Source organism: Aythya marila (assembly GCF_965140915.1).
Source record: "Aythya marila genome assembly, chromosome: 8".
NCBI lineage: Eukaryota > Metazoa > Chordata > Aves > Anseriformes > Anatidae > Aythya > Aythya marila.
This window is the reverse complement of record NC_139049.1, coordinates 10,838,694-10,862,876: the sequence shown is the minus strand read 5'-3', so window position 1 is coordinate 10,862,876 and position 24,183 is coordinate 10,838,694. Positions and strand designations below refer to the sequence as shown.

The following is a 24,183-nucleotide window of genomic DNA, read 5'->3' as shown; positions in this document are numbered from 1 at the left end:
TTGCCTTGGGCAGACTGACATCCTCCAGTGAATCCAGCTGGAGGGATTTAAGCAGAAGCTGGGTAGCAGAGATCAACTCCCACACCACCCTGATGCTGTAACCAGAAGACAGCGCTAAGCAGAGCTGGAAAAGGGCAGGCAGCAACCCTCAGCTGCTCAGTTACAGCCTCCAAGCGACAGCGCTGGTGGGATCCTGCCTGCTTCATTAGGGGATGCTGGTCACCAGCTGCCTGGGGCCTCGAGCACTAACTGCTTAGTAAGGAAGGGATCTGCAGCCAGGTGATTTGTTGCAATTCAACCTGCGTGGCTGGGGAGGCTGTAACGATGTTAATAACAATAATGAGTGCTAAATGGGGTAGCTTCCCTGCCTCGTGATGTGCAAATCTGCAGAAACACGTGAAAATACAGCAATCACAGTTGCTCTCTGGGGCTCAGGTTCCCAAACTCGGTAACAGACGGGCGATCAGAGCACATTTGGGGTTGCCAGATCAAGAAAAGGAGCAAGCTGAGCATCTAAAATGTGCTGCAGCGAGACACAGGCGGAGGGCCCAGAGCTCCCAGCTCAGATCCCCTGGAGCTGCTCGTGGCTGCTGCAAGTTAAAGGTTACAAACTGACATCGATCAGAGACCAAAGCCCGATGTTGCCCAGGGCTCCCTTTTATTGCTATTTGCTATTGCTATTTTGCTCTGCTGTTGTTGGCAGGGCAGCAAGGAGTAAGGGCCATTGAGCACGTCTTGGCAAAAGCTGCCCGGGCAGACCAATGTCTCCCCAAAACCACGGGCAGATCATCTTTCCCATCGCCATGCTTTGAGGGACGGTTTCTTCATCACTGAGCTTGGTTTTTAACAGTCACCACAATTTGTCAGCTAAATCTCTGCTTCCCAGCAAGAGGGCAGAAGCAGGGAGAGAAAACAGGGCTTGGGGTGAAAGTCGAGCTACGCCTCTAGTGAGCCTTCAGAGTAACTAAACCAGCTGGTTTTATACCACTTGTTGCAGGTTCTCCGTTTGTTCCAAGAAACCATCCATTTCCCATGAAAAAGTGTAAGAACCTCTCCAGGGAATTTCAGCCTAGAACAAGGAGAGTTGGTCCTGCTGGGATTTTTGGACCCGTCATTAGATATGTAAAAACGTGAGGTCTGTCTTCATCTTCTGTCACCACTGGCCCTTCATTTTCAAAGCTTCAAAGGTCTGATAGCATTGAAAATACAAGTTACCAAGCAAAAATTATCACATTAGGAGCCAGCTTGTTTTCTCCCACTGAAAAATAGGGCTCTACAGAAAAATATTGCCCTGGGTAACAAAGGTTTGCTGTCCCCAGCAGAGGCCCAACCCAGACAATGGGCAGCTGTAAATCCAAAAGCTCCAAAACCCAAACTTGGAGCAAGGAAAGGATTATACAAACCTTTCCTCCCCTCTGAGTAACCAGCCACAGTTTTTAAAAAACTCTGCAAGTTTCTTGCCAAGATGCTGAGGCAGGAGGAACTTTTTATGGTTTAAAATATTACTCGGAGCTCAGGTATCACCTTTGCTTTCACTCTGGCTGCACTTCCAGGCAATAACAGGGTGCACATCGGGGGAGAAGTGGGGCAGTTTTAGCCATCAGTGTCTTTGGAGCTTGACTCCTGCAGGTTAAGTGCAATCACGTATGATATTTGGGACAACTGCTTGAACCCAAATCCATTAGCAGCCTCCCTGCCGAATCCCCAAGGCCCAGCTGTCTCCTTGCATTAGAGGCAACAAAAGTGAAATGCTCCTCGGAGCTGGTAGCTTGGCACGGTGCCTGGATTGGGGAAACTGCCTCCTGGAGCATCCCCTGCCCCAAAGGAAAGGGTCTCTGTACAGCCAGCATTGCCACCATCTCCAGCACCACCAAGCACCTGCTCAGGGTGCCACGGGCACAAGTATTGCCAGAGCTTTTCAGCACATGAGCAAAATCCCACACAGCCACCTGACTGAGGTGGTTGTGGGCTCTTGGCAGCTTGGTCCTGCCCCTGCCTGGACCAGGTACCCCATAAGGGTGTCCCCTGGCTCTGGGGGACACCAACCCCAGCCACAGGGATCCCCCCCTTGTCTGGAAGGGAAACCTCAGCATCTGAGAGAGCTCAGACAGCGAGGACAGGAGCGCTTTGTTTTTCTTCAGGCAAAGTTTACCTGCAGCCCAGAGTATGTGGCTGGCATTTAGCATCAGCATTTGTCTCTCCAGAAAGTCTATGGGAAGGAGCTAGAGCGAAACAAAGTAGATACCCTTTTGCAGGAGAAATAGGGATGACTATTTCCATTTACAACACATGTACGTGTATTTCCACTCGTAGTAATTATTCACGTGGCAATAGATGCAGTGGTGGGGATCAGAAATCGGGATTAGCTCTCTCCCCTCACTGTGCAGGGTATTTGGAAATGTAGACAGGCATTTTCTGTGTCTGTGCCAGGGGGATTTAGGCAGGAAGGCTCACGTGCTGATTGTTCTTTACATCCAACCTCCATAAGTGGCCAAAGCACACCAAGGACTCCCCAGCAGCCCACCCACGCCAGCCTCAGAGCACCCCAAGCTGGCGCAAAGGCAGCGAGCGCCTCTGCCTACCTGTGGGCCGGCGTGCGCCACGAAATTCATGCCCGGGGCTGAGGACAGAGCGACGGGGTGTGAGCCGATGGAGGATGCGATGACCCTGTAGGGTGAGCCCAGCGCGCCCACCGGCGACCCGATGGCGTTCATGGGGGACGGCAGCGCCCGGGAGGCATTCGCGGGTGCCTCGAGGTAGTTGTGGTGCCCGTCCACCGCGCTGCCCACGGAGAGGCTCGAGGATGGGCTCACGGACGTGGAGCTGGCGTGAACGGGGGAATCTGCAGGAGAGGCAGAGATGAGGGACACGATGGGTGAGCCTGGCCGTGCAGAGATCTGCTGCCCTGACTCGGTCGTGTCAGCGTAGATGCTGGCCGAGGCTCAACACCAGCCAGCAAACGTGCCTTATTGTATAAGGGGAAAGAGCAAAACATCGCTTATGGCACAGGAAATAGGGTTATACACAGCAACAAAACATATTATGAAGATAATATTTAATAATCAAATCTCCCTTCGCTGCTTCAGTGCCTCAGCTGACGTGGAACAAGGCACCGCTGCTGCCTGCCTCGGGCTGGGTTTCTATTCCCTGAGGTCCCACAACTGTTGGGAAGCCAACTTTGGGGTCAGCACACAACTAAAGCCATGATATCCCCACCAACCAGGCTGGAAACCCCAAATACTCACTGGGATGCTCCCTTGCTTCCCATGATGATGGCTCTCGGTGTCACACCCTGCAGGCTCCTCTTCCCTTCCCCATGGCTCAGCTCCTCACTCCCCCCACGTACCTCCTCACCTTGCTATTTCACACCTTCCTCCTGTTCCTCTTCAAGATGCCTCATCAGGCTTTGGGACCCATTAACCATACAACCCACAAAATGCCAAGCTCCAGCTCAATGGTTTTGCCCATAATTATTTAGCAGTGCAGACAACAGGGCAAGGCACCCAGAAAACTTTTTATCCATTGTTTGCCCTCACTTACTGGTACAAGAGGGAGCAGGCAGAGGCTGTGACCACACAGACAGCAGAGTGTCTGGGCACCAAATGCCTACCAGCCTCGGTGGGTTCTGTATCTAGTTGCACTTTAAGGATTTACTCGCGACCTTTTTTTTTTTCCCCTTCCCTAGAATTTAGCAACCCCGGTTAGCATTAGCTGTCATTAGCATTTCAATGAAGCATTGTTTCTCTGTTGGCTTTTCAACACAGGAGACCGTTCCCCGGAGCAGCAAGGCAGAGATGCTGTGTGGGAAGGTCACACAGCTGGTTTTCCATGGCTGGCACGGAGGATGCTCTCCTTGCGTTTGCAAGGAAGGCAGAGGTTTGGTGGTTCCCTCCCTCCCCCCCCCCTCTCAACATTATTGCAAAGTTATTTACGTGACAGTGTTTGTTATTTTACCTGAAGTAACAATCAAATCTGATTCAAAAGGAAGATGCACAATAAAGACGGGAAAAGGTCAGCTTGCTGAATAACATTAAAGACATTTGTCAGAGTCAAGGAGGACTCGATCCGCTGTTATCAACCCACTTCAGACTTAATTCCGCAGAGGGAGGGGAAGAAAAGGTCTTTGTCAATTCTTGCTTTGGCTTTTTGGATCAATCCTCCCAGTGGGAAAGCAACGTGCGGCAAGAGGAAGCCAGCACAACAGCAGAGCCCCAGGGGCAGCATAGAGGTTTGTGGGCAGCCCCAGGGTTGCACCCTGCTGCTGGAGGACATGCCCCAAGCCCTCCTGTCACCCCCCCTGGGGACAGCAGCATGTGCAGCCTGGGTTGTTAGTCAACAGCAAAACGCCTACCTTGGAGTGGCTTCCACGTAACAAAGCCTTTCACCCAGAGACAGATGCTAGGAGAGCCTTTGGAGGGGGGCAGATATCCCACCTCCCCTGGGACCTGACTCTGAGGCACCTCGGTTGTTCCCTGGGACTTGGAGAGGAGCATCCTGACCTGTGCCATCAACAGCTTCGGAGAAATGGGCACGGATTTCTCATCGCCTCCAATTAGTCTGGTTCCAGAGTGTGCAGTCCTCCCCAGCATCAGGCTTATGGATAAATTAATTTTTATGTCACTTTAAACAGTGAGATAACAGCATTACCTTTTAGGATTCTTCAGCTTGGGAGAATAAGCCACCAAAGGGGGGATTGGGAAGAAGTCTGTCACAGCGGAACAGATAAGGAGAAGAGGGGTGATTCTTCATCCTTTTCCAAGGGCATCTTTTGAAGTACAGTTCAAAAGAATGTAAGCAAATAAGAAAAGACTCCCAGGTGAGATATTTTACCCGTGTACACTTCCACAAGACCTAACAGAAACTCTGCCACTACTAAGTTTCCCTATTAGAAAGGCTCCAAGCTTCCAAAAGTGCATCAAGTCAGTCTTCAAGGGAGCAAAACTGCTCCCGTGTGCATCCTCCTTCACCAGGAGGACTCTCAGAGCACTCCAGCCTGGGAATGGGAAACTGGGAGGGATATGGGGAGTGACTGCAAGGCTCTGCACCTTGTGTGCAGGACAGACCATGCCAAAGCATCCTTGAAAGTGGGGTTACTTACTCCCTGAGCTGAGCACCCTCAAAGCTGCTTCAATCCAAAGGAGCCAGATTGGTTCAGACAGTGCAAATGGCAGAGATTGCAAGTCTTGCTGATTTGGGCTGAAAATGGCTTGGGAAGATTAAATGAAATGTTCCATGGGAAAATACCATTTGTGTCACGCATCTTCCAACAGAAAGTGACCTGAACATCTCGCAGGGACTTCCCTCAAGGTATTTTCTTCCATCGCTGGGGGATGAACAGAAGCATCCGAGCTGCTCCGCGGCAGGGATGTGGCCCTGGGATGGCGCGGGGGGGACCGCGGAGCCAGGAGCCAGCCAGGGCTGCCTCCACCTCTCCGGCAGCACTGGGCACAGGTGACATTTACACAGGCCCACAGCCCATCCATCAGGTAATGCAAGATGACAAGTGGTGCTGGGGACTCGGCCAGCTGCAGCAGGGCCCCGTGGAGCCAAGGGGAGGAGAGGGCTCAGCTCCCAGCCAGGCTGGTGCAGCCCAGTGCCAGTGTCTGGAGGACCCAGTGCCTCAATCAACTCTTCACGAGCTCTCTTGTATGCCCCCCTCACACACAGCAGCCTTCTTTTTGTAAGAAACCAAGTTTAAAAATAAAATGGAGCGAGTTTCTGTGTGCTCTGCTGCTTCCAGCTGCCTCTGTGGGTGCAGCACAGGCTGCAGAGAGGAGCCAAGGGTTGGGCATACAGACACAACGTGCACCCTATTGCTGCAGCAGTCGGGGTAAGATCATATGAGATTATTGACGACTCTGCTGGCATTAGAAAGAAACTAGAGGAAACCCCAGGAACCATGCAGCTCTCTGCGTTTTAATAACGTTGCCCTTGAGCAAAAGCATTGCGTTCACCTAATGGCCACTGAAAGCAAGCAGGCACATGACAAAGCTCTGATTCTCCACTCCAATCTGGGTTTTATCTCCACCACAGCAAAATCCCAGCCCAGGATGGGAATCTTGCATGGCCAGCCTCACGAAATTGGGAGCACAGGGCCACCATCTCCATCAGAGCACAGCTGCAGGTGCCTGGCAGCTGCAGGGCACAAAGCCCCAGGACCCCCCCATTCACTGCTGAGCAGCCAGGGCTGGGCTAACGCAGCTGAGCTGGCCCAGGACCAGTGCTGGCTCACTGATGCCAGCTTGGACACCCCTGTGCCATGAGCACTTCCCAGGGGAAAGCTGGACCGTGCCTGAAAGGGAAGCCAAGCTGCAAGAGTGCACAAATGACCACAGGTATTTCAGTAAAGGCAGTAGGAAGGGAAGTGCTTGGCCTGCAACCCATAAAGTGTCTTGGTTTTCACCCAAATAATGACAGAAGACACCAATCTCACCAACTGCATTAGAGGAGAAGTGGAAAGAGAACAGAGAGACTAGAAACATCCAAGCCTAGATGATCACCTGTAGATGATCACGCTTCCAGCCTTGTTTGGCAGGCCTCAGAGAGCCAAGATCTGGAGCAAACCCTTTGAATACCAAACAACATGCCTGTGCTTCTGGGGTCTCAGGCGTGCATGGAAAGGGTTCATTTCACTGGCATAAAGGATGACAGCAGAACTTTGCAGGTACCTCCTCCTCTGCAGATCCAAGCACCAGGCAGAGGCGTGCAGGGAAGGGCTTCAGCAGAGGAGTGGGAGGTGCAGCCTGGCAGGCAGCTCATCCTTGGAGACAGCCTTTGTGGGGAAATACCTGCAAGGAACGCTCCTGAAATTGGATGCAGTTGTGTAGCAAGGACCCTGAGTTAATTAGAATAAAAGTTTTGCTGCTATGACTGCGTTTTTTTTTCAATACATGGAAGCTAACCCAAAAAACTATCCCCTTTCTGGTGGTATTTTTAACTGTCCAAGCAGGTTTCCATGGGCAGTAGATCCACACGCTAATATCCTACAGCAAGGTTACTGGTTTTGCCTCGCTTTTAAGGTTCAGCAACCTTTGTGCTTCCAGCTGCCCACTCAACTCTGCGAGCCAATAAATAATGCAGCCCTCCCCTGACAGCTGACATCAGAGAGGAGCAAACATTTTTGGAGGTGAGCAGGGGCTTCCGCAACGGGGATCTGCATGGAGACAGAGATGAGCAAGCAAGAAAAGGTTTCCCTCTGGCAGTGGGAAAGAGCTGTCACCTCTCCTCTCAGATAGCACAGAGCTACATGGCTCCTGTGCTGCCTCTGTAAGCCAGGGCCACCCAAAACCTGACCCGGGAGGAGCAGTGGGCTGGAAGCACGTGAGGCTTTCACCTGGCTTGGTCCAAACTCTGCATCAGATGCTGAGATTTTGGGCTGATTTGATTGAAATTGGACCAGGTGTCTCTATGGCTATGGTGACCTTACCAATCAAAGAATCCCCTAGCAACTGCTTGTCAGGTAATTAAAATAAAGACTGGATGCCAAATTCACCACCACCTACCCCTACAGGTATCACTTCCCCCTGGTGACAATGGTAACACACGAGAGTTATATAAAAGTTCCCCATTCACAAAGAAAAAAGTCATTGAATTTGAGGCCTGAAGGGCTTTTTGAGATTGTCTGATCAGATTTCTCACTGGGATCTCCATCACAGCATCCACCAGGGACAAAACATACACACAGATCCCTACAGTGGTCTTTGGGCTCCTGGAGAAGCTACAGGTCCCAATCAGAAAACATCCCATTTGGCCCTGTGAAGACAGGTGAAAGCGAGTCTCTCCCACTTTTAAAACAAAATCTGTTTCAGTAGCTGCAGGATTTTTCCCCATTGCTCGATTTTCTCACACTTCTGTCCATTGGGTCAAAGACCTCCGCCACCTTCACAAAAGCACGCTCACAGGTCTGGCCACGGCAAGCTGGGGCACCCAGAGGAGAAGCAGCCCGTGGCACATGCACCATGGGCAAAAAGGTGCCAGGCGACCGGGCAGCAGCCTGGGTTTTCCTCCACAGCTCTCTCAAGCCCCCAGCCGACCCGGCCTAACCCCGGCTTTGCCTGGGAGAGCTGACAAGATCGCAGCCGGAGGTGGTGTGGCCGCAGGCCAAGTTACATGAGTACTCATAAAAGAGACTTTGTGGAGGAGCCAAGTTAGTTCTTGTCCCCAACCAACTGTGCCAGAGTGCTCGGAGAGGGGATGGCCAGCGCAGCATCTTTCCTCGCCCTGGGAGCGAGGCGTTGGATGAAATGCATCCTTCTGGGGAACGAGACCATGGGTTGAAACTCTTTCCATGTTCCAGGAGCCCAGGCTGTGAAGGCAAATCTGGCTGCTTAGCACACATCCTCTGCTTTGGATGTGTGAGGGTGACTAACCTGAGCGCTGGCACTGCTGCTCTCTGCACTCCTCAGTAGCACTGCACGGCCCCGAGTCCTTTTCTCGGCACAAACCCTGTGCTTCTGGGCAATCTATGCATGACTGTTCCCTAACACAAACCTGGTGTTACTCAGACATTTCGGATCATAGTGACAGCTATACGCACCATCAAAAATGCATATTTTATCTCTAAGGTCAATGAAGACGAAGTTAAAGCATATGTAACAGTCACTTGAATGAGGAAAAAAAAAAAAAAAAAGGAAAAAAGAAAGAAAAAAAAAGGAAGCAAATACAGTTTTAGGAAACCAGAGCTGCATCAGGGGCACAGGAGCCCTCCAGCTTTGAGGGGAGTGTGGATGTGAGCAGGGACCCCAGGTCTGTATCATGCCCAGGGAGCACAGGGCAGGCAAGAGGCATGGTTTAAAGCAGCCTCAACAAAACTCAGCCAATGCTTTCCCATCTCTTGCCAGTGATTCACCAGCAGAAAACTCCTCTGGTTTTCTAAACCAAGCTAGAAGCAGGTTAAAATACCACTTAAATGCACTTCTAAATGGAAATTAAAGCCCCAATATATCGAACTGTCGGCCAGATGTTGGATTGGTGCCCTGGTCTTCACTGGTGGGGCAGAAATACCTCTTCTTCCTACCAGCTCCCTTTCCCAGAAGCCTCCCGAATGCTCCGCAGAGCGCTGTGACCCCTGCCTCCACAGGGATCCGTGCCTGGTTCCTGCGAAGATCAGTCTGAATGTCTCCTTGTACATTCGTAATACTCAAGGAATTAAGCACAAATAACACTTCCATTGTTCCCCTCTTATTGCAGCAATAGGAGAGAGTTTGGCTTTGCTTTCCTTGTTCCCTAAGAACACCAGCGAGCAGTAGACTTTTCCAACAAGAAGCCTGTTTTCTGCAGACCCTGGCTAAGGACTTACTTTGGAAAGTCGAGCGCTTGCAAAACGCAGGGGGTGACGATGCAACGCCTATGGCTTTTCTGGAGCTGGAGAATTTCTAGAGGTGAGCATCCATTGCAAGAGGGAAAATTACACGTGGTGGGACCATCCTGTGTGCAATCCAACATCTGTACAGACCTCATCTCCAGCAAAGAAATCCCACCCAGCAGCACCCAACAGCTCCTCAACCCATTCTCCCTCCACTTCCCCCACATTAGGGCAAGGGAAAACAGCTTAATACCTTCAGATAAAGGCAACAAGCGAGCACTAGGAACTACAGAGCCTGTTTCCCAAGAGCAGTTCTGGTTTCTGCACTGGGGCTGGCTGGGGTGCAGGGGACTGGAGCAGCCCCTAGCCCTGCAAGCAGGCACAGCCCCCTGCACAGCCCCATCTCCCTGCTTGCAGCCTCGTTTGGCAAACCCGAGGCAGCTCCTGGTGGTTACGGGGGGATCCATGTCCCAGTGGCAGTGCCACGATGCAGGCTGCTTTATGTCTAAAAGTGTTGGTTTTTTTTTTCCTCCAATGACTTAATGAATAAAAATGCAATTGGAAAGATACTTCCTTCGTTTGCTTCTGCTCTTTGAAAGAACAGATCCAACTCACACACATCTCCCGAACACCAAACTTCAGAGCAGAGCCTGGCTTTGATTCACGCCTGCCTGATTTCAGGCAGCTTGCTTTGGCTGTGCTGAAGTAAACTGCAGCACAACTTCAGTCCCAAGCACACAGGCACTGTAGGTTACCGCCACACGTGAGCTAGGCTAAACACATTTCTAAATTCCCTTTTCCCCCTCGGATCCCTACTGCAGGATCAGATTCCCCACCTAACCCAGCAGGCACCGACTGCAAACGCAAGGAGAATACTCACTGCCGAAGCCCACGGGAAACTTAATGAAGTGAGGATAATTCCCGTACATGTTGAATCTTCAGTTCATCTCTCGCCTTTCTAAACACGACCACCTCCTCTCACTTCAAAGCTGCCCGGAGCGCGGCGCAGCCCACCGGGGTCGGGACATGGCTCTGCGGGAGCGAGGGCTCTCGGGGGGCACGGGGGCAGCTGCCTCCTCCCGCGGCCTCATCCTCGCTTCACGCCGGCAGCAGCTGCTGGCTGGGATGAGAGGTGCTCTCGTTCCTGGCAACTCAGGGCTGGCTCCTGTCTTCAGCTGTCTCGGCTCGCTGTGAATTCACCGCAGAGCGTCCCGGTAGCATAATCGCCCGGCTAAGACACCGATGGATGCAGGCAGGCTCCGGTATAGATCAAAAATTGGGAGGCGGAGGGGAGGTTAAGTTGTTTAGGGGAGGAGCATCGTGGAGAAGGAGGCGGCTGTTTGCTTTTCCACCAGTCAAGACTCGGTGCAGGTTATTAGTTATGCTGGCCCCAGCCATGTGGAGGTGTTTTCCAGGCACACCAAGGGCCAGCAGTGCTGAGAGCAGGAGCCCCCCCACAGCTATCCAAGGGCTTTGGGGGCTGTGCAGGACGTGGAGCATCGTGCTCCTGCCCTGGCTCTGCTTTACCTGCACTCCTGGCATCGCGCTGCAGGGTCGTGGTCGCCCCCAGGAAGCGGCGGGTGGAGCTGGAAGGGGCAAAAACCCAAACCCCAAACCCAGTGTGCACTGTGGCAAGCATCACGTGCAAATATCAGCCTCCTTGCTGCACCACGCAGGGCAGGGGCATCGCTCACAGCATCAAGCACCCAGGGGGTTGCTTTTGGGCACCCCAGTTAGGTGCAGGGTCCCCACACCCCTCCTGGAGCCAGGACGGGGTGCCAGGATGCGAGCTGGGCTGGTGGGGAGCCGCTCGGTGGAGATGGGGAGCCCACTTGCAAGGAGCTGGTTTACAGCTGTCTGCTGAAGCTGCATGGGATGAGGAGGGGGGGACACACAGGACAGAGCCCAGGGGGCTCAATCCACGCCAGCAAAGAGTTCACAGCCACAGCAGCACAAGGCAGCAGGCTGCACAGACAGCTCCCATCCATCCCTAATGCTCACTTCATGCCCACCCACCTGGACCATCAACTACTGCAGAAATAAGGAGGAACAAACAGGCAGATGCCAGAGCAGGGCAAAGCCACATGAAGATTTTTGGTACTGCCTCTAGCAGCCAGTGCTCTGTGGGGGGAGCATCCCAGCTCCCTGCCTGGGAACCCCCTGCCCTGTGGCTGCAGTTTTGGGGGGAGGCAGGGATGGAGGCAGGGATGGAGGCAATGGCACAGCCCCGTGCTTCTGATGCAAGTGACCTCAGATGAAGTCACCTCGAAGGAATGGGAGAAGGAGGAATTTTACCCGAGGCTGTAAAGCGAGCAGAGGCCCAGGTCTGCACTGCCTGGTGTGCAGAGCTGTGCTGGAGGAGGAGGAGAAAGAGGAAGAGGAGGAGGAAGGAGGATCACAGCCCTGCCACCAGCACATGGTGGAGAACAGGGACAGGGGGCTGGTGATGGAGGCCAAGCATCACCCTCACACCTGGCATGGAGGGTAAAGGTTACCCTAGTTAGCTCTATTTCTCCCTTCACTCTCAGACATCACTATGCTCCTTCCTCTCTAACCATAGTTCAAGCAAGGAAATGTTTTTATTCCTCATATTAATATTTCAAAAATTTATAGAGGTGATTTGGCCTCCTCCCATTACCAGGTAATGCACAATATCAGGAGGACACCAGATCACAATCACAGCTCCTTACGGGCAGCAGGTACACGGCAGCAGCTCCAGGACTTGGCCTTCACCTGGGCATCTCCATGCAGCAGAAAACTGACTGCTGCCAGGAGCCAGGAGGCTTGCAGGCAGCAGCATCAGTACTCTGCATTGTCCCAGGCACACGCATGCAGTTTTCTCAGAGTAAGACACGAGATCAGTATTCAGAGTAGGTTTTACTTATACAAAGGAAGAAAGTAACTGCGGTCTTGCAGAGGGAATACAAACAAGAGATGGCTCCCCTAGTTTCCATCAGGCCACCCTTCACATTCCTTATTGCAGACAAGGCGGGCACTGCAGGATGGTTTCATTCCCCAGCAGCTACGTCCTGCCCTCCTCTGCACCCTGCACTAACCACAGGGATTTCTAACCTGTAGGCAAGGCGGGCTATTAGGGGATAACGCTGGCTGTGACTTCAGCACGGTCTTTTAGTGTGGTGTTAGGGCTCCGTGCGAGGCCAGGAGGCGAGAGGCAGCAGGGCAGGATGCCCCATGGCCCTGCAGAGCCGGCTGCAAGGTGCCTCATTTCAATCTCTGGACGGAAAATTGGATTTCTCAGCAGGGAAAGCATTTTGCCCTCCGTGACAAGTCTGAAAAATATTTTTCAATCAAAAAAAAACAACAACAACAAACCAGCAAACAATTGCTTGGGAAGAAGTGATGCTTTTTACCCCCACGAGCAGGCACGGAGCAGAGCTGGGACGGGGAGGTGTGAGCAGCGAAGCCGCTTTGTGTTTTAAGCACCCACCATGCCGGGTTTTAGCGGGGGTATTAATCCTCACCCACCACGCAGGATCTCAGCAGCCTTAATTCCGTGCTAATGACGTTTTAGTAGGGAATTATTTTTATTGATCTGCCCAGAGCAAAGAGCCTGATTTTAGCCCGGCTCTGCCAACATCCCGTCCTTTTTTTTTTTTTCCTCCTTTCTTCCAGCTTATAAGAAATGGGAGAGAAGAGAAACAAAACAGCCCTGAGCTCCTTAAAAAGGCTGGCAGTCCCAAGCAGTAAGTGGATTACTTTATTGATTTTTAGCAGATCTGGGTTAGCCAGCGCTTAGCGCTGCAGAACACATGCACGCTGAGCAACTCCAAGGGAACCCCTCCAGGCCCTTTCCTCAAGCTAAGCAAGCACTGGGAAATTCATTTCAGGGTTTTGGGGCAGGCTCCAGCCCCTGTACACAAATCAGTCTGGCAGGCTCCAGGAACCAGCCCAGCTTCTCTTACAAAGTGCTGCGGGACCATGCAGAGGCAGCCCCTCAGCTTCTACAAGACACTGCTCCGTGTTCTCGAAAGCTTGCCATTTCTCCCCTCTTATTTTGTAAATGACAACACCGTGACCACCACTGCTGTCTTACAAAGGAAAACCACTGCCACGCTGCACCCAGATGGGACTCCGTGCTGCTGACTGCCATCCAGGACATCAGTCAGAGCAGGACTCCTGACAAAGTGGTGCTGGTTCAAGCCACCTGAGATGCTAATGTTGCCTTCCCTGGGTCCCCATCAACTCCCCAAGGCCACCAAACCACAGCCGATGTTTTGGCAGCACGTTGGAATAGCATCCCAAAGGTTTCTCAGCACTGCTCCACCCAGACTTTTGAGATATTGGCCTCTGGATCCAGGCCCTAAATGTGTGAAGGCCCCAAGTTGAGTCATTTTATCCCACCCTGCCCCGGAACCAGGAAAGCAGAGATTAAATACAATCCCCATTCCCTGCACATGCGATTGAACCACAAAAACCCCAAACACGTATCAAGTATCCCAGTCTCCCATCCCATCTCTGTTTAAAAGCCGTCTGTGGCCATGTATGTGGCAACAGCGTATGCAAACAACAAGGCTGCAGCCCTCCTAACCCCACAGCTGCACATTCATCCCCCCCATCACACTGCTTTGAGCTGCAGAGACCCACGGGGGCTCCCCTCAGATGGCCACTGGGGTGCATCAGGGGCTACCAGGCCAGATGCCCCATGAGCCAAAACAGGACAGGCAGATGCCAAGTGATGTGCTCAAGAGCAAATAATGATTTGGTGACAGAGCAGGGACTGGAGGCTGAGTTTCTGCAGGCAAATTGATTGATGGACCCACTCTCGGTGTCTGCTCTACTGGTTGGCATTGGCATGGGACAGAGCGAGGTTAATCTGGACATTCCTCACAGATGGAGAGGAAGGGAGCTGCTGCGCCAGCCCTTCCCCACCCAGCCCTGCCCTTTGCCACCACTATCTCTGGTGAAGCAATAACCACAGACACCAAGCTAATGAAATTAGCCCCAGAGCCCCACCGGGCTAATGCAATTACCAGCAGCAGCAGCACCAACACACCTGCAGCAGCACAGCCTCCCCTCTCCTCCTCCTCACGCCTTCCCCATCTCCCCCTGAGCCCCATGACTGCCACCACGTCCCCTGCCCATGGCCAGGACCAGCAGGGTCCGGAGGGCACAGGTCACTGTCCCCAGCTCCGAGGGCACTGCCTACCTTGCAGAAAGCACCGTCCCCTGCAGCCAAGAGCGGGCTCTGAGGGCAGATAATTCCCAGTCTGTTTAAACCTCGGGAGTCCTTCAATTATCAGCACCATAATGAGGCCCTCGACGCTAATCAGTGGTGTCACTGAATCCTCTTATGCCTGCTTAAGCGCCTCCAGCAGCTTTGCTGGTTGCGGGGCCCAGCTGCCCACTCCTCCCAGGAATTACCTCCCCCGGCAGGCACCAGTGCAGCACGAGCACTTTTGGACACAGATGCAGACAAGATTCTTCCAGGCATGGTACCAGAGAGCATCCAGGACCAAGCAAACACACCGAAATCAGCTAAAAAATAACAAACAAGGAGATCTTTTAATGCTAACACTCTAAGCCACCAAGCCAAGCTCATTCTCCAGGATGCTCCAGGAAGCTTTTTGGCCCCTGGTGGTGGGTGGCAGGTGACCCTGTCCTGCTCTGCTTCTCTGTCCTGGCACTCACTTGTGGGGCAACAGGCAGCACATCCGTTCTGACTCAGGCTTTCTGCTCCAACAATGCACTTTTTAATATCACGCGAGGAGCAAAAACAACAGGTCCACTATAACGCCGAGATATCCTGAGGCAGAAAATCCATTTGGAGCCCAGCGAGGGAGAGTCAAGTCAATTAGACACTTTCTGGGGCGTCAAGCTGCCAACAATCCCAGCCTTTGTAAGAGCGAAGAATCAGTGCCTATGTGCTTCCCAGCGACTCCCCCTTGCCGGAGCAGAAAGGTCAGCAGCAGCAGCGTCATGGAAAAGCATGCAGTCAAATATTCCCGGGAAGGTGGATCCAAAGAAATAGCCATGTGGACCTTTTCTGTCAAAAGCATCCATTGCTCTGGGGTCAGGGTTCGTGGGGGAATGAGCGTGGCTGGTAGCAGGGAGGTTTGGTGTGCCAAATTAAGGGGTTTGGGAATAGATAGCATTGAGGGGCGATGCTGGGTCTGCTAGCTCAGGGCCTGGGAGCTCGTGGCTCTTTCTCCTTCCAGGCAGGTGCCTCCACCTTTTGGGCTTTGCCAGGGAGAAGCACATGCAGACAAAACACTACCACAATACTGCAAGACTGGGAGAGCCACACGTCCTCTGCATCCCAAGGAAAGCACCCCCCCTCACTTGTTAGGGGTACAGGGCACCCAGCTGGGCTATGGAAACAGGACCGCAGGTTGGGTGAGGACAGGACAGAGCCAGGATTTCCACTGGCAAGTGCCCAAATCACTCAGATCTCAGGCAGGTCCCTGACCAAAAGCTCTGTTACAAAGAGTTGGGTTGGAAACAAACTCAGCTCTTAATAAAGCCCGCTCTGATAAATCATTTGGTGCTCAGCAAGGGGCTCTCAAAGCACACGCTAAGATGAGGTTCACTTGATGCCTCCCTGATATCCCCGAGTAACTTCCTGAGTAACTCCAAGCTGTAATGCAAATCCAAGCCCACTCCAACCCTGCTGTAGACGTGACGTGAAGCTGGCGTTTCTGCATGCTTGAGAACAGCTAGGGTGGCCCCCTTCAAGGAAAAATGAAGGACGACATTCCCTCATCGTCTGAGAGCAGCCCCCAAGTTTTCAGAGTGGTTTCAGAATACACAGCCCATGCACTTGCCTGCAATGCTGCTGCTTTCCCTCAGCGACCATTCCTCGGAGGAAATTTTTCAATAGGAGATAGATCCTTGACTGGGTTAATCCTGCATTAGTGCTTGTAAGGACAGCAACATAAAAACAAAATCCCTCAAATAAAAATCCCCATGATTTTAGGGCTTCTCTGACTACCCAGAAACAAACTACCTAAATAAAACTCTGTCCTCCCACCTATCCCTGCAGAACTCCTGGAAAACTTTCAAAAAGCCTTTTTTTTTTTTTCCTAGATCCTGCTCAATTCTTCACTCTCTTTTTCTGTGAGACCTGCATTTTGTGATGTACCTGCGTCCCCTGGGGTGGACATCACCCATGCCCCATGCAGCCGGGGGCTTTGCTTGCTGCTCTCACTCCGTGCATCCCCACGTTTGTGCTTTTATGTTTCCTCCTGCGCCAGCAAGTGCAAAACTCCAGAGACAACCTGTCAATCTCCATCACATCTGGCTGCCTCGCGTGCTCTATTTATACCAACCAGGCAAACGTGGAGCTCGGAGTTCAAGGTAACAGGGGTTATTTCTGCTCCGAGTAGCTCCCTTCTCAGGGGAGGAAGGGTTGGAAGCATCCAAGAGGAGCAACTCCACATCAGGGGCTGGCACCCACCCCTTAAAGGCTGGGGACGCAGCAGCAAGCACCAGCCACAGCACCATGGATGTGAAAGAGTTGAGGTTGAGATTATTGTAGGATACCTCCCTCTCCATGGCATGGTAGAGAGGGACATGGGTTGGAGACCAACACACCCCACAGGCTTTCTAACCCATGTTCTCTGCAAGGCCACGGCATTAAGCTCACTCTCTGGCCATGGTGCAGGCAGCTGACTGCCCAGTGTATCCTCAATGCCACAGCAAGGGCTTGTACCAAACCTTGGCTGCCTCTCCAGCGTTTTCATGCCTCCAATATCCCAGCAGCAGGAGAGCAGATTGTATCTGGTGCAGGACAAAGCCTGCCTTATCAAGCCGCCCCATTGCTATCATTTAGACAGATCTGAAGAAGGAAGGAGGCATTTACACCAAATTAGCAGTTGGTGTCACGCGGCTGCAGAGCTTTTCATCTGAACCAAGGGCCCTAAAGCCACATCTACCGTACCACAGCTTCCACCAGCTCTTCTCAGCCAGCTGCCTTTGGGATTGTCCTCTCCAGGCGGTGAGGCCCTGGCTGTAAGGCACAGAGGAACGCCAGGGCTGCCCTCCCTTCCTTTAGATGTTTGCTGCTCCTCAGGAGCCAAGGTGCTCACCTGGATCCCACCTCTGCAGCACCTCTCCAGATGCCACGGCGATCCTTGGGCCAGGAGAAGGAAATTCAGCCCCACTCATACACCCATGTGTCTGCATGGAAAAAGGAGGGGCAGGTTTCTTAGTGCTCTGCTGTCTCCTCTGACGCACAAAGACCTCACCTGTTTCTGTAATGATGTGGTCTTCCTGGGGATGGCTCTCCTGAGCTCCACGGAGTTTCAGGCAAGTCTTGGAGCAAGTTTGCATGGCAGCGAGTACCCAGATTCAGCAGCCCTGGCCTAGCACTATCTGGTCCCTCAGTTCACACCTATAATGCCTCTGGGCCACCAGAAAAACAAATGAAGACCACATCTTTGCCCAAGCAACATCGGTTTGAGACAGCCAGCCTGCTCTGTTTGACATTCAGGTGACGGAGCCATCGTTGCCTTGTTCTGACAGATGAGCACATCCCTCGTCTGTGGCCGCCCGTCCCCTGGGACCCCCCTCTCTGTGGCAGCCAAAGGGAGACAAGCACAACACGAAACTCAGCCTAAACCTTCTCCCACAGGAGCTGTTCCCCTCAGCGTTTCCCCACAGAAACTGTTCAAAACCCTTCACCCACCTGCATAGCCAAGGGGCAGATAAGGAGCCAGCGGCAGCGAGCGTCCCTTTCCTTATCAACAGCCTCCATCATCTTTCAAACACATTCTCCTCCTGAAAGCCACATGATCCCCCTCAAACAGAAAATCCACTGCTATTTAAAGCCTTGTGAGCATGACAAAATTCCCTCTGCCTCACAAAAAGGCAACAGTCCCAGATCAAGGCAAGCACAGAGCACGCCATGCAGAGAGCCAAGACAGCGCAGCAGCGAGGAGCAAACGCATGAAGACTTGGCAGGGATGTGCAGTGACATTTGCTGGCACTGTCAAGGATCTGCTTGCTTCCCCCAACCTCTTCCCAGTAGAAAGGCCGAGGAAGAAGCAGCGAGCGCCTGCCCGCAGCCACATGTTTCAGCTCGAGCCTCTGAGCAGAAGGAGCAGCTCCATGCAGCAGGAGGAGGGGAAGGGGCTGGGGAAATGCAGGCACAGCAATGCACTTCTGGGCACCGACTTAACAAATCCACACGCTGCTTAATGAAGCAAGCCCTGAAGATGCCTGAGCAGCTTCTCCAGCTCTGTCCTGTCTCTGTAAGACAAACACATCCCAGTTGCAAAATCCAGAGGCCTCAAACTTTCCACAGAGTTTTTTTGTGTGCGTTTCGTGTTCTTTGCTGTAACTGTTCCCAGCAGCCCAGCCCCAAAGGCTACATCTGTACCAGCAAATTCACCAGCTCCCGGGCATGGTCCCAGGGTCTGTCCTGCTGGTTGTAATCACAGGCCCTGGCATTTTCCATCAGATCATTCCCAAGAGCAGTTTGGGAGTCAGCACAGGCCAAGGGCTCTTTCCACAGGGAAATTTTGACAGCCAGGCTGCCCTCACAGCCTCCCCGGGCTCATTCCACCAGCAAGGCTTTTACATCATTTCTATCCACTAAATCTCGCAACCCCGGAGCCTAAATCCAGGGCAGCCAAGACCCAACGCTTCAAGCATCCCAGAAATTGTGCAAGACATCCCTCAGTGCCTCAAGTATCCCTGTGAGCCCCGCAGGGCAGGTGTGCCAGGTGGGAAGCTTTCCAAGAAGACTGCTCTGCTGAGACACGAGCTACTTCTGGGTCTGTCCTGCTTTGGGGACCTTGAAGATGCACATATCTGCCATTTTGGCCTGATGAGGACGGCAGTGAGGAGATGAGACCTTTGCTTGACACGAGATGCGATGCGATCTCTCCGTGCCGTCCCAGGCTCCAAAGGGCACCTGGCTCCCCAGCCACCCCGGGGCACCCGCGGCCCCATGCGTGCGGAGACGGCCGGCACGCCAGGCTCCCCACGGGATCACGCTGCCCAGCTCCTGCTCGAGCTGTCAGGGCAGGGATCACAGCCTGGCACGGGGCTGAGCTCTCCGTGGAGCCACACGGCTCAGACCCACATGCGTGGTGCAGAGGCAAGGCTGGCCGTGAGGCTGCTGAATGAGACAGGGGATTTTGCATCCCGAGTACCCAAGGTGCAGCTGTGGAGGAGCCCAGGGTGGTTCCCCAGTTCACTCTCTTCTCCCCCAGCAGGGATCAATACCCTTCCACCCCTTTTCACTCCCCCAAAAGCACTTGGAGGGGAAGGATTCGCCTGCTGCAGGGTCACTGTCTGCTTCTGTTGCACACACCTCTAAGGAAACTCATCCCGAGGGATGTGGCAGGCTCAGCGTGCCCATGAAAAGCCCCTCTCCAAACACAAACCAGGCATTTTGGCTTGCAAACCTGCCCCAAGCCCCAGTGCCAAGCACCCCGCTTCCCTGGCTGCCATCCCTCCTTGCTTCTTGTATGCCTTCAGCAGCGTGCTGGCTTACCCACGGCAGCCAAAACAACAAAGCTACCAAAAAAAGCGGAGAAACAAACGTGATATTCTGCAGCAATTAGGGCTAAACGGGGGAGAGGGGAATGAATGCACAATGGGGAGGGCAGGGACACGGCGGGCCGTGCACGAACTGTCCTCGGGAAGCCAGGTCCAAGCCAGGCAGCCCGTAAGGAAAGGCAGGGAGATGAAAAGGGTTTGTTAAACCAGCACAGGGGCCTCCCTGCCAGCCGGGGTCACCACGGAGTGCCCAGCACCCAGCAGCTCCCGCTTGCCCCCTCGCCAAGTCCTTTTGGGTGGCGGGAGGACGCTGGCAAGCTGCGGTGGGGTCCGCTCGGAAAGGAAGGAATCCATTAATCTCCCTGGTAATTACTGCCACATATGGATTTGCACAATTACACTCTGTTAATTGCTTATTATGGGCAAGGCGGACTGATTGGGCAGAATTGCTGCGCTTTAACCCCTTCGCTGCCCTTCCTCCCAAAACAAGGCTCTATCCTCCTATAACCTTGCTGCTTTCCACACCACGGGCATTCGCTCAGATCCTTTCCTTTCGGCTGAGGACCCCAAGGAGACACAGCACCTCAAATCAGCCAGATCCCCCAGCAAATTTTGTCTGCTCTGTGCTCGCAACACATACCCCACGAGCTCTCGGGGTGCTGAGGGACTGCGTGCTCTTATTTGTTTGCCAGAGGAGCCCCAGCTCCCTCGTGCACTCCGACTCGCTGCCCTCAAGCCCAGCAGGGTTGGTGCCAACGGGAGGAGGATCCACCCCCACGTCTCACTCGGTCTCTGAGCACAGCTTCCTCCACCAGATTTGCAATGCAATGTTTCCCCTCCTCAAAGCACAGAAAACAGAGGGTTTTACATCATAAATACGTGTGTACAGCCACAGCGATACAAACTACACCAGGAAGCAGAGATAAAACCATTGTGAAAGCCCCAAAGGTGCAGAATCTCTGCCAGCTGGGTATGGAGCAGCCTGGCCTCCCTGCCCTGTGGCCATCACTTCTGACACTGCTCTCAGGTAACAAACAACCCCATACCTGGCCCCAAAACGTCTCCTTCAGGATCCATCAGTGCTTTTGGAGAAAGCAGGGCACAGCAACACATCACTGTGCCAGACGGTACCTCTCCATCCTGGCATTTCCAGATTTGCTCTCATTTTTTGTAATACTGCAGTTTCCCAGAAGTTTCCCCTCTGCCCTTGCAGTCACACACGTGGATGAGCCACAAGGTACCACCCCACCACCCATCCTGCCCCTTCCCAAGGGAACCTACTTGAAAGATGCTGCTCAGCACAAGCAGGGACTCTTGAGAAGAGCAGAGCCAGGTGTCCCACAGGGCACAGTGAGGGCTTCCAGCTCAGCTCCTGAATCGCCCCAGCTAGCCACTGCAGGGGGAGCAAGGAGAGAAACCAAGCAGAACCCCTAAAAAAGAAGGAACCTCTACCTCCAAACCACCTTCTTATCTCCTTCTCTGGGTAAAAAAAGCCTTTGGGAGGCCCCCCTGAGCTGCCAGCTGGAGTAGATCAAGACTCAAAACACCTGCAACAAACTCTCACAGAAATCCCCCTACCACTACAGGAGTCCCTACTACATCAATTTAGGTCCAGCTTAGGAGAAACCTGCCCCTCATCAGAGAATTAAAGGCCTTTTATTGTTTCTTCTCTGCTGCAAGGAACAGCTCAAGCAATAAGGTTTCTCTCCAAAAGTTCGCCAGATCTACAGGAAAGTAGTAGCAGCAGCATTTGCTCCCTTTATTTCAGTCAGCAGTGATCTCCTGGTACCCAAACTTCAACACAGAAGTTTCTTCCTCATGCAAAAGCCAGCTCCAAGCTTCACCAGCTGAAAAGGGCCCTTTTGAATAGGCAGCATCTCCCTGAAGTGTTTTTAGGCATGCATGAGTTCAGTTTTGAGGAAGGCAGGCTAGCCCTGCACCCAGGGAAGGCTGCTGGTCCCTGCCATAAACCAGTCGTCACCGCAAAGTTCAGGGTGAATCTTCAGAGCTGTCAAAGGGGAGAGGGGGCCGAACCCGCAGCCGTGCTTCAAAAGGTCAGCTGGGAAAAGCCAGGGGGGGAAGGACACGCGCTTTATGGACAGATGCAGAGTGGAAGGGGCCAACCCGTGAGTACCTGTGAGCTGTTTTTGGCAGTGCACGCAAGGCTTCAACTCCGGGCTCTGGTGGCTGTAGCCAGTGATGAATCCTTCGTGGCTCGTTTGCTGACAACAGGGGCTGGGGATAAAGCCTGAGACTGGGACTGAGGCTGAGCACCAAGCAGCCTTCCTTCATCCCGAGGGATGAGAGCAGGGCAGTGGGATTCCTGGCTCTCATGACCCAGCTCTTCAGGTCTCTGAGCCTTGGACGTCACTCCCTGTCCTTCAGTTACACGCACACCTATTTGTCCAGGGTTCGGTAAGGAACGGAGCTGTCAGCACCAGAAATATACTTGCAGTTTCTCAAGTATGCAGCGAATCACTCCACTAAAAAGGCAGGGAATCTTGCAAAACTGATGGACTCAGGCCATGCAGGTCACAGGGTGCCAAGCCCTGTCCCAGGCAGGGCAGGAAGCTCAGCAGAAGGAACACATCTGAAATCTTTCCAGACTCACCCCGCAGACAATGGTGCTAAAACCTTCAGGGCAGACATTAGCAAAGGTAGGTGACAGTGGGGCACGCAGGCAGCTGATACACCTAGGGCAGCTGTGCATCCACCTCCTGCTGCAGCTGTTATTAATGGCCAGGAAAATCGATTCCAGTGTTGTGCCACTGGTGTACCCGATAGACAGGAATCATCCGAACCATGTATCATCTGATGCTAATTAAATTCCATATCGATATGGATACATGACACATATTTACTAAGCAAGAAGCAAGAGACGTTACTGTTTTAAATCTTATTTGACTTGGAAATATATAAAGGCAACTCAATATATTCCCTGTGCTCAGGATATGGTTATACATACACCATAAAGAGCTCACGTGCAGTGGAGGTAGTGAAATACATTGGGTCCATTTGAAACACAAACCAGGTTCAAACAAATCAGAAATGAACAAGAATATTTTGACAAATTCCAGTGGAATTCTCAACCTCAATTCTCTCTCTCTCCATACATACACACATATATGGAAGTGTATTTTTATATATATATATACACACATATATGCACACACGTATTTAATACATTTGACAAAATATTTATCCAAGGAGACTTTCAATTTTTTGGAGAAACACCCTTTTGTTAAAAGACTTATTCTCAAAGAAAATTCACGACTAACTTTACGTGTAACTCCCACCCATCCTTTTTTAACATTTATGAGCTGATCTCCACAACTCCTTTAATACGAGCCATTGCAGGCCTCAACCCTACGTGCAGTGTCCCTTTCCACACCCTGAATGCCCTCCACTTCAGGAGGAAGGCACAGACTCACAGAAAACAGGTCTGGAAGGGACCTGGCATGCTCCTCTCACCCATCTCCCTCCCCAGATCAGGACCAGGGACGTTCAGTGATGGGGCTGCCACCTCCTCCCCAGCCCGGCTGTCCCTTCACATCTCCACCACCCCTGTTAAATAGCTCTTCCCAGTGCCTGAGTCTTCCCTCCTACGACACAAGTTCATCAATTTATAACTTGTCCCTGGTGTTGAAGACTTCTGCTCCTCTCTCCTCTCCTCACTGCTCAGCCTTTCTTTGAAAGCCCCGAGCTCCAGCCCTCCCACCATCCTTGCGACTTTCCTGCAGATCCCCGTGGCTGCACCTCACAAAGACAAGTCTCCTACACCTGTACCTCTCCTCCTCAAGCTCAAGAAGAAACTATTGCTGAAGGAACAGGAGAGCAGTTTCTTTCCAAAATCTGCACCTGAATTAAACTCCCATTAAGGCTCAGCCCAGTTGGCAGCCCGCACTGCAGCTGAGCACGACCTATTTGCACGAGGACAAAGCAAGGACTTACAGAAGTGAGGGAAGGAGCCCGTCTCCAGGGAATAAGGAGCCTGCATGCCCGGCTGCATTTCCAACCTGCGTCCTGGCTCTTCAGCGGACTCAACCATGAAGGGAGGTTTGGGATCAGCTCTCCCATCTGCACTGGGCTGTTGGAGAAGGAGAGGATCAGAAAGAAAGAAGTGTTTGTGCATGACACAGCAGCATCCTCACGATCTGTCCTAAGTTACAAATTTACCTCCCAGACCTTGACCGGGGCTGGGGTTTCCTGTGTTTGCTCTTGGGCTCCTGTCCCTTTGGACAACAGGAGGTGTTGCAATGCCGGGGGGAGGGCTGGCTGCGAAAGGCTGCGCGACACAAAGGAACTGCTCCAAAGCAGCTCTGCTGAGAAATTGCCTCCTGGAAGTGATTCCTTCTCTAACCCTGGCTCCTGATGGAAGAAAACCAAGCAAACAACTGTCATCCCACCATGAGCAG

The 24,183-nt window shown here is 52.7% G+C and overlaps 1 protein-coding gene across 2 annotated transcripts in view; it reads right to left on the bottom strand.

Moving 5' to 3' along the window:
- Positions 1–23,900, bottom strand: part of RXRG (retinoid X receptor gamma) — a gene marked incomplete at its 5' end in the record, with an annotated part of 30,932 nt that extends 7,032 nt beyond the window's left edge. The window contains 2 exons of one of the 2 annotated variants that reach the window (XM_082766536.1): positions 2,583–2,842; positions 23,720–23,900. In XM_082766536.1, the coding sequence (XP_082622662.1) occupies positions 2,583–2,842; positions 23,720–23,900 (441 nt within the window). Of the gene's footprint in view, positions 1–2,582; positions 2,843–10,184; positions 10,528–23,719 lie in introns of those variants that run through there. The other variant, XM_082766537.1, reaches the window with a different exon arrangement.
- Positions 23,901–24,183: the final 283 nt, after the last annotated feature.